The 11,233-nt window shown below is 39.8% G+C and overlaps 1 protein-coding gene across 2 annotated transcripts in view; it reads right to left on the reverse strand.

Moving 5' to 3' along the window:
• The window catches only part of atp2c1 (ATPase secretory pathway Ca2+ transporting 1), a 93,998-nt gene extending 83,544 nt beyond the window's left edge, over positions 1–10,454 (reverse strand). The window contains exon 1 of one of the 2 annotated variants that reach the window (XM_059945203.1): positions 10,333–10,454. Coding sequence is in view for 1 of the 2 variants with exons in the window: in XM_059945202.1 (XP_059801185.1) it covers positions 9,963–9,980 (18 nt within the window). In the remaining variant the exon portion in view is untranslated. Of the gene's footprint in view, positions 1–9,962; positions 10,111–10,332 lie in introns of those variants that run through there. The other variant, XM_059945202.1, reaches the window with a different exon arrangement.
• Positions 10,455–11,233: the final 779 nt, after the last annotated feature.

Here is an 11,233-nt window from a genome sequence, read left to right on the forward strand (position 1 = left end):
CAGTGGGAGAGCATTTTGGAGGTAGTGATCACAATTCTATCTCCTTTACCACAGCATTGGAGAGGGATAGGAACAGACAAGTTAGAAAAACGTTTAAATGGAGTAAGGGGAAATATGAAGCTATCAGGCAGAAACTTGGAAGCATAAATTGGGAAAGGATGTTCACAGGGAAACGTACGGAAGAAATATGGCAAATGTTCAGGGGATATTTGCATGGAGTTCTGCATAAGTACGTTCCAATGAGACAGGTAAAGGATGGTAGGGTACAGGAACCATGGTGCACAAAGGCTGTTGTAAATCTAGTCAAGAAGAAAAGAAAAGCTTATGAAAGGTTCAAGAAACTAGGTAATGATAGAGATCTATAAGATTATAAGGCTAGCAGAAGGAGATTAAGAATGAAATTAGAAGAGCCAGAAGGGGCCATGAGAAGGCCTTGGCATACAGGATTAAGGAAAACGCCAAGGCATTCTACAAGTATGCGAAGAGAAAGAAGATAAGATGTGAGAGAATAGGACCAATCAAGTGTGACACTGAAAAAGTGTGCATGGAACCAGAGGAGAGAGCAGAGGTCCTTAATGAGTACTTTGCTTCAATATTCATTACAGAAAAGGATCTTGGCAATAATAGGGATGACTTGCAGCAGATTGAAAAGATTGAGCATATAGACATTAAGAAAGAGGATGTGCTGGAGCTTTTGGAAAGCATCAAGTTGGATAAGTCACCAGGACCAGACAAGATATACCACAGTTTGAAGGTGTTGTGGATAGTCTGGAGGGCTGTCAGAGGTTACAGTGGGACTTTGATACGATCCAAAAATTGGCTCAGAAGTGGCAGATGGAGTTCAACCCAGATAATTGTGAGGCGGTTCATTTTCCTATGTCAAATATAATAGCAGAATATAGCATTAATGGTAAAACTCTTCGCAGTGTCGAAGATCAAATGGATCTTGGGGTCTGAGTCCATAGGACCTCAAAGCTGCTGCACAGGTTGACTCTATGGTTAAGAAAGCATACAGTGCATTGGCCTTCATCAATCGTGGGATTGAATTTAGGAGCCAAGAGGTAATGTTGCAGCTATATAGGACCCTGGTCAGCACTTTCAGTACTGTATTCAGTTCTCGTCACCTCACTATTAGAATGATGTGGAAACCATAGAAAGGGTGCAGTGGAGATTTACAAGGCTGTTGCCTGGATTGGGGAGCATGCCTTATGAAAATAGGTTGAGTGAACTCGGCCTTTTCTCCTTGGAGTGGCGGAGGATAAGACGTGACCTGATAGAGGTGTACAAGATGATGAGAGGCATTTATCATGTGGATAGTCAGAGGCTTTTTCCGAGGGCTGAAATGGCTAGCACAAGAGGGCACAGTTTTGAGGTGCTTGGAAGTAGGTACAGAGGAGATATCATGGGTAAGTTGTTGTTTTTTTTTAATAAACGCAGAGAGTGGTGAGTGTGTGGAATGGGCTGCTGGTGACGGTGGTGTAGGCAGATACAATAGGATCTTTTAACTCCTGGACAGGTTCATGAAGCTCAGAAAAATAGAGGGCTATGGGTAACTCTAGGTAATTTCACAGGTAAGGAAATGTTCAGCACAGCTTCGTGGGCTGAAGGGTCTGTATTGTGCTGTAGGTTTTCTATGTTTCTTTGATTGTAAAATATGTCTGTGGATAGTCTGTTTCCAATTTTCTCTGGAGATAGAGAGATCAAGAAAGAAGAGAGAATGGTGAGACATGGGCTCAGTAAATTTACCGGCAGGGAGGAAGTTGCTGAAATTTATGAACAGCGTGGATGCACAAAGCAGCACCATTGCAGTCCTCAATGTAGTGGAGAAAAAACTGGGGAGCATTAGCAGTGTCAGCACAAGATATGGACTGTTCCACATAGTCAACAAAAAGGTGTCTGAGTGCGCATGGCTACACCCTGGGTTTGGAGAAAGTGGGAGGAGCCAAAAGAGAAATTGCAGAGAGTAAGAACCAGTTCCACCAAACAGAGAAGGGGAACTGGTTGGGTCTGCTGCCACTTGTGTAATCATTGTTGCACTTGAACAAGTACTTGCTGCTACATTTACCTTATTAGCCAAATTTCTTCTCGGATTCATGCACATAGCATCACATAGTTAAGATCTGCAGGGTTCAGTTGCATGAAATCATTTTTATAGTTTCATCTACATTATCAAATCTACACAATTGTTAAAGCAGATTTATAATTTACTATAGAGACAAGAAAGTGCATTTGCTGGAATCAGGAGCAAATTCTGGGAGAATTCAGCAGGTCAGGCAGCAATTGTGCAGGGACTGTTGACATTTCTGGAAGTCCATATGGTTTCAACGGAAATCATAAACTGTCCATTTCCCTCCATGGATGTTTGACCCACTGGATTCTGCTGGTAGATTCCTTGTTTTTTGCTTACAATTTACCACATCTCATGTACATTTTACTTAAACTTCTTACATAACCAAGTTACCTATATTTACCTGTATCAAACATATTTTTATACTTTCTCTTATTGATGGAAGATAGAGTGAATAGATAGAAATCTTATAAAAACTATTAAAATTATTATTATAACCAGCTTAAAGTTACGTATATCTATGAAGCTTCACAGACAAAACTGGATTTAAATACTTAGAATTACACCTGTATTATGAGTAGTTGCCTATTTCACACACTGTACCGCACAAAACAAATCTGGTAATCATCTGTATTTGGTTTATTATTGGCACATGTACTGAAGTCAAACAGAAGTGTGTAGTGACATGGCTGTTACGTTAGTTTTAATTTCCCAAAATTCTGGGAAAATTCCATTAGTTCGGAAAATAGCAATAATTTCACTTTTATTCAAATCAGAGAGACAAAAAGCAGGAAACTACATGCCAGTTAGTAAAATTTTTCTATGACATATTAAGAAGCTATTATTAACAATGTAATAATGAGGCACTGAGGTAAAACTATCAAATAAACAGATCAGATCAACATAGTTTATAGAAAGGGAATTCAGGTTTGAACAATTAACTAAGGAAATTTTTGAAAAAAATGTATACTGAATAAAAAGAGATGGTGAGATATATAATAGTTAGATTTTCAAAAAGCATTTAGTATTTTGAAGCAGATGTAGATAGATTCTTGATGAGCAATTATGTGAAAGGTAATCACAGACAGACAACAATACAGAGTAGAGGTAAATCAGATCAGCCATATTCTTGTTAAATTGTGGAGTTAGTTCAAGGGGCTAAGTAGCTAACTCTACACCCAAATTATATGTACATTCATCTGATGACAAATAGCAATGCAAGTTTACTCACTGCAGTAGCAATTGCACTACTTACTACCATGGCAGACATATTACTGTTCATAATCCTAATAAACTCATATCAGCAAAACATATTAACCCATTTTCCTCACACAAGCCAAGGCAAATTGCTGTATATATTAACTCCAGTTAAAAAATTATAGCAGATAAGTATATGTATTAATTACTACGTTGATTAAAATTTGTCTGCAGATGTATTACTGTCATATGATTTGCCAAAGGTTATTGATACACTTTGGAACATATTTCATTAACAGCTTTAACTTACCAGCAAATATGCTATAGATCCGAATTACGTCAGCTTACTCATGATATCAAGTATAAATTACAACATTTTAACCCTCCTTCAAGCTAGCATCCTCCAAGAGGATCACAACCTTGTCTTAGGGTTGGAAGCTTAAATGCCTCAATGACCCAGACAGCTATTTTGGCTGCGGTCAAGACCTTGTGCTTTAGCTCTTGGTGGGGTCACCCATGTCAAACAGGTCAAAGAGTAGCAGGCCATCAATCCTCCAGGTTCAGAATTGCTGATCTGCTGGGATTTTCACGCACAACAATATCTAAAGTTTATAGAGAATATTGCTACTCACTGGAAACGAAAAATATCCAGTGAGCAGCAGTTCTGTGGGTGAAAACGCCTTGTTAGGGAGAGAAGTCAGTGGAGAATGGTTCAAGTGACAGCAAAGAGACAGTAACTCACATAATCATTACAAGCGTTCAACAGAAATACATCTCTGAACGCACAACACGTCGAATCTTGGTGGATGGGCTACAACAGCAGAAGACCATGAACATACACTCAGTTACCACCTAATAAGTACCCCCTACGCCTAATAAAGTGGCCACTGAGTGTATAATTCTGAACATAACGAAGTCCACATCTCCTGCATTATTTTGGCATTTGCACCAAGATACATGTATTACCATACATTTTCCTACTTCATACCAGACATGTAGAGTACAAGTACTCATTAATCTCTATTAACCCCTGTATTTTCTAAATTCACCCACACAAGTCATTTATTAAAACATATTGATCTAGTTTACTCAAGCCTGAAGACCATGAGACAGTCAATATTACTGTGTACATTTCTAATATTTCAGAGGCCATATTATCCTGATCCACTAACACTTGCACACATTTACTACAGCAACTTTTATCCCAGATCATCTTCCATTGAACATTCAATGGAGTCATACGGTATGGAAACAGGTCATTGGGCCCAACTTGCCACGCCAATCAAGTTGCGACCTGTGTTAGACTAAGTTGGCTCATATCCTTCTAAACCTCGCATGTTCATAGATCCATCTGCATGATCTAATTTTGTGGAAAAGTCTACTATACAGGAAAGACCTTGCTAAAGCCTACCTAGACAATGTCTACCACCCTACCCTCATCATACAATCTCCCATGTACAAAGCCATGCTGAGTGCATTAATGCAGTTATCAACATTCCCACAAGCTAGATTCTTTTTATAGTACAAATTACAGTCTGTATTGACCCAACCCACTCAATCCGAAGGACATTTATTAGACACTTCTTGACTACTACTTCTTTCAGTATTTAGTGGCCATTCCCAATAGGCTTTGAGAAGATGGTATTGAGATAACTACTTAGTAATGGAATTCTTAATGCTTTTAAAAAATGAGTCATAATTTAGAGCAAATGGTGAAAGGATAGGAATATAGTTCAAGTCAAATAGGCAGTGACTTGGAACAGGAGATTCAGATGGCAAATATGCTATGTACTAAAAGCTCTTGTCCTTGGAATTTGGAAAGTGATGTTGAAATAACCGAGGAAAATCTAATAATGACCCAAAGGATGTTGAAAATGGGTAATTTCTATCAGTATGAGCTGATTCATCAAGGATAAATGGATGGATACTCACTGGAGATGGTCTTTGCTTGTCTATTGTACTGCAGGAATGTCACTTGCTACTACGTCATATTTGAATGTTGCATGCAGGCTTGCATTGCTTCATTTATTGTGGTGTTGCAAATTCTTTGAATATTGTGATAATTGTATCTATAAACGTTGTGGCGTGTTTTACGCTTGATACCACTCAATTACCAAGACTCCTTGACGCAATACATAATCAAATGCTGCCTTGAGGTCAAGGAAGATCACCATCTATGTCCCTAGAACTGACATTGCTAACCACACTTCTGCAATTTTGCTGATAGTTGAGAGTTGATATGGGCAGTAAATAGCTATATTGGATATGACCTGCTTTTCCTGAACGTATCTGGGCAGTTTTCCACCATATCAAGTTGCATAACTGCATTAGAACGGTCTAGCTACAAGCATGGCCATTCATTACTGTAGCCAGTTGTCAGGTCTCATAGCCACAATTGTACCTATAACCCTCAGCCATTATGTCACACTGAGAAAACTGAACTGGTTAAAGACCGACACCTCTGGTGGTAGTGGTCTTTAAAGGAAGACAAGATGGACCATCCACTTATTCAGCACATCAGTTTGAGCATCGCTGCATACCCATCAGTCTTTGGGCACAAGGGCATATGTATTTTAGGTGCACTGTGGTCCAAAGAAATGTTGTTTAATTTGGTTGTATATATGTACAGTCAGATGACAACAAACTTGAACTTGTTGCTGAAATCCCGCCCTTACCTTAGCAGTTCAGTTTTCCATTACCATTCACAACAAGATGTTGCAGGACTGCAGAGCTTTTGCTCCGACCCATTGATGTGTGATATACTCCATATTCTGTTTAGCAAACATGTGTGGCAGCTGCAAGCTTCATTTTAGGCAGGCCTGGTGCTGTTCCTGGTATGGCTTTCTGCACTTCTCACTGAATCATGCTTGATTGTTAAAGGTAGAGTATGGGTTCTGCAAAGCCATGAGCATATAGGTCTTGATGGCATACATTTCCATTGAGGTTAATGGTCCACAATGCCAAATGGATCCCCAGTTTTGTGCTGCCAAATCTGCTCCATACCACTGAAGGATATCCCTAGTGTAGAGTCAGCACTTTATCTCAATAACTATACAGTGGCTATGAGTTGTCTTCAGCAGTAAAGCAGCCCTGCTTTTTCTGAACTTCTATCAATGCTATTATTACAAATTAATCTGCTGCAAGTAAATTGCCAACTATATGAAGCTGATTTGTCTCTGTTGAATTCACCATTTCTATCACAAACCTATTCTGAGAGGATTATTAGTGATAGCATATTTGAGTATTTCAAAAACTACAGCCTAATTAGGGACAATCAGAATGGCTTTGCGCAGGGCAAGTCATGTCTTACTAACTTTGAGTTTTTTAAGGAAATGATGAGGTGTGTGTATATATATATTCTGGATGAAAACATAAGTGGGTGGGTTAGTACAAGGATTGGTGGCTTTATGGACAGCGTAGAAAGCTTGCAAAAGATACAGCAGGATATAAATCAGTTGCAGATATGGGTGGGAAAATAGCAGATGGAGTTGAAGCTGACCAATTGTGAAGAGTTGAACTTTTGGAGATCAAATGTAAAAGGAGAACAGACTGTTAACAGCAAGATTCTTAACGGTGTGGATATGCAAAGGTTCAAGTCCATAGATCCCTAAAGGCAGCTGACAAGGTGGTAAATAATACATTTGGCACTCTTGCCTTTATTATTAGAAACCAAGTTCAAGAGTCAGTAAGTTATGTCGCAGCTTTATAAAAATACTTAAGCCACATCTGCAGTATTGCATTCAATTCTGGTCACCCCATAGAGGATGTACAGGAATTGGAAAAGGTGCAGAAGAGTTTTATCAGAATGCTTCCTTAATCAGAAGACGTGTGATCAGCAGAGGTTGGATAAACTTGGGTTGCTTTTTCTGGAGCGGCAGAGGGAGGCTAAGGGAGGATATGATAGAGATTTATAAAATTATGAGAAGATATAGATAGATAGTCAGTATCTCATTCCCCAGGGATGAAATGTAATATACCAAAGGACATGCATTTAAGGTAAGAGGTGTTAAGTTTAAAGGAGATTTGTTGGGCAAGATTTTACAAAGAATACTGGGTTCCTCGAATGTGCTGACAGAAGTGGTGATAGAACCAAATACAATAGAGCCATTCAAAAGGCTCTTCAATAGTCATGTAAATGTGCAAGAAATGGAAAGACATGGACATTGTGATGGAAGAAGTGATTAGTTTAGTTGGGCATTAGATTACTTATTTGACTTGTTCAACACAACACTGTAGGCTTAAGGCTCTGTTCCTGCACTGTTCTATGGTCTGTCTCTGGAACAGCTCAGTAAAGGTGGCATGCTTAGTGAGGAACGTTTAAGCACATTCTATGCCCTTGGTTCTTCAAGTGTTTCCAATACTTATTAGGAAGACTAAAGAAAGCTTCCATCCCCCTGTGTTTAAAAAAAACAATACGGAAGACTTCAGGGCACTCTTTCTCACCTATGTACTATTGCACCAATGCCTGTGGGTCTATCCAATTAGTGGAAGAGGCAAAACTAATACAGATTGTGGAGTTGTCTAGCATGTTGCATGTCAGAATGAGTCTATGATACATCGAAGCCAAGTTGTTGTTGCTTGTATAGCCTGTAGGAGAGTTCCCCCAATTTAGACAAGACCCTACACATTTTTGACAAGTACTTTGCAAAGGTGACTAGACTGGGAGAAAGTTCAGTGTGTCCAAGTTCTTCCTTTAACTACATTAAAAGTATATTTTAACTCACTTTACTTGCACCTACAGATATTCAGTGTATAGTTGCGCTTATCAGGCTTCTTCAAACAAGCTAATGGGCATGTATCATGTATATTATCAAAATTCATTCACATTAACAGACATTAACTGTTCCACATTAGTGTCATTTAACCAAGTTCTGCATGTTAACAGATGTGTATGTGTGTGTGTATATATATATACACAACCCCTATCCTACTCCATCCAAACCAGCAGATAATTCTTAGTCTTTGTTATTCTACACCAGTCTACATTATGCATTAATTCAGCTCACTAACAAGCAAATATTTGTTTCAGTCTCAATTTTAGAGTATTATTTCCATAGTATAGATGCTAAAATATTACAGTATTACTCCAAGAACAAATATTTAGCACAATTTATATTAAACCAGTATGAAACAGATCCACTCAAGCCAACAAGCATATTCTAACCTTATTCACATTTATGAACGCCTGCATTACCAGCTATATTGTTGAATCTACCCCTGTTCACAAGTAGGTATAATGATACGGGCTGTATTGTTCAACAATGCAGCCTTTATTATCCCAGTTGACTGAATAAGAAACAAAGAATAAAAGATGTGATGTGTGCTATTCCGTCCCTTGGATTTGCTTTATCATTCAATATAATTACTGTTGAAACAGATCATCAATTTCAGTACCCAGTTACCACTTTATCTCCATATCCCTTAATATCTTTAGCATTATCTATTTCCTTCTTGAATATATTTAATGACTTGGTCTCTACTGCCATCTGTGAAAGAGAATTCCATAGATTCAACATCATCTGAACGAAGAAATTTCTCGTGCTCATGGTTCCTCATCCCATGGACTTGACCCCTGGTTGTCGGCTCCCAACCATCAGGGGCATCTTTCCTGCATCTTATCCATCTAATTCTGTTGCAAACTTTGATGAGGCCCCTCTCATTCTTCAAAACCTCAATGAATTATAGTACTAACCAACCCAATTTATCTTCATACACCAATCCTACCATCCCAGGAATCAGTCTGGGAAATCTTTATTACATTTCTATGACAGTAAGAAAATTCTTTCTCAGATAATCATCTGCTTATAAGCAGACAAAAAACATGTACAAAATCTCCATATGGAATCCTAATGCTCTGAGCAACTACTATAAGCAGTTGTTGGCCAATACTTAATTTATCTTTCCTACTGCTTACTGCACCCAAATGCTGTATTCTAGTAACATGGGGCATACAGGGAAATGCAGGTGGCATTGCACCTCCCCGTTTTCTAAACTATATCCATTCCAAATATTCTATCTTGCTGCTTCTAGAAAGTGAAAGTAAATACCCTCAACATTGCTTGGTGCCCACCATACATTTGCCCACCCAACCAACTTGTCTAAATCACACTGGAGCCTCTTTACATTTTCCTCACAGTTTGCATTCACCTGCTTGACGCCTACCACCTCCACCATCCAAAAAAGCTTGGAAATGTTACATTCCTTCAACCTTCAGCCAAATTACCGATATAGACTGAAAATAACTGGGGTTCAAAGACTGATTCCCTCAGCAACCAACTGGTCACACTACCTGCCACGGAGGTAAAGACCCCTTCATTCCTACTTTGCATTCTGTCTGTTAATTAAATTCGCAGTCAATGGCAGCATTTACCACTAATTCATACAGCCCATACAGATTTTTTAAATAATCTGTGTCACCCCTCAAATCGATGCTGCCCATACAATCTATATTAATCCAGTTGACAACCACCTGCATACATTAATTACAGTCTGTACTGCATTATCCCACTCAATTTATAGCACATTTGTTGCTTTCTACTATCTCCTGCGTTATCACAGTTGACTCAGGCCACCACAGACAGAATACGCTGTATATTTTCCGTGTGTACTTTCCGGGTGAACACAACTGATTCCAGCCCCTTGTCCTGTAGCCAGCCGGGACACCGATTAGCGCCCGGTGCGATGCGGGTGGACTTACGCCAGCAGACCGCAGCATAGTTGCCGGCCGCGCCTCGCGCTCCCATCCGATTCAAACGGCGAATCCGCTGGCGACTCACAAACATCCGAAAGCGGACAACTGACAGGAAGCTGCCGCCGGCCCCCCCGCCGCTCCACGTCCGGTGCCCACCGCGCATGCGCCAACCCTTGCGGGCTGCGGTTGGGGTGTGTCCGGCGCGCATGCGTTGACCGCGGGCGGGACGGCGGTGGTCGTCGTTGTTTGCTCGGTGCACCGCATGTAGTTGTGGTGATGGCGGCAGCATCGCTTGAACCAGTTTCTCAGATTTCATCTTTACCGCAGTTGAAACAGGGGAATATAATCTAACAATATGGACAGATTAATTTTGTACCTCGCATTGTGCAGGGAGGAGTGGTCTTGAGCATGCGCTGTAATGTTCAATCCTGCCGCTTGTCCAGTAAGTAAGTAAGCAGGGAAGGAGTGACCAAAGTTTCGGCAAGTAACAGGTCCAACTGGATCGTAGATTTAAAAAAACAACGTGATTGACACTTAACCAATCCGGAGGTTTTAAACAAAAACGTTCTCACACAGCACTTTTCACCAGCACAGTACATTGCAAAGGTTATAGCCAAAAATAGGGGAGTCACAAGTTTAATATTTGATGCATACCACAGCTATTGAACAAATAATACTTTAATGGATAAATGTGATAAGGACAGAGTCACCAAAGAGCATCAATCGCAGAGACCCTGTCTATTAAAGCGGCATGTCATCAGATAATTCATTCCAGAACTAAAACTAAAGGCTGTTGGTACCAGACCATATCCTGACTGTAGTAGGATCATAATGGAATAAAACATTGAAACAACCTTTTGACCCAACTCATCTATGTCAACAAAGATGACCATCTAGACCTGTCCCAGTTACCCATTTTTGGCCCATATCCCTCTAAATGTTTCCTATCCAAGTAGTTGTCCAAATATATTTTAAATATTATTATGGTACCTGCCTCAACGACATTCACTTGCAGCTCATTCCATTTATATACCACCCTCTGCATGAAGAAATTGTTCCTCAGGTTGCTTTTAAATCTTTCCCCCTTCATCTTCAATCTTTGTCCCCAAGTTTTTGATTCCCTTTCCCTGAAAAAAAACTGTTTGTATTCACCTTTCCTTATGATTTTATTCACCTTTATAGGTCACCCCTCAATCTCCTGCACTCCAGGAAATAAAGTTCTAGCCTTCCTAATTTCTTATAACTCAGGCCCTTGAGTCCAGGCAATATTCTCGCAA

The sequence above is a fragment of the Hypanus sabinus genome, chromosome 20 (assembly GCF_030144855.1).
Source record: "Hypanus sabinus isolate sHypSab1 chromosome 20, sHypSab1.hap1, whole genome shotgun sequence".
NCBI lineage: Eukaryota > Metazoa > Chordata > Chondrichthyes > Myliobatiformes > Dasyatidae > Hypanus > Hypanus sabinus.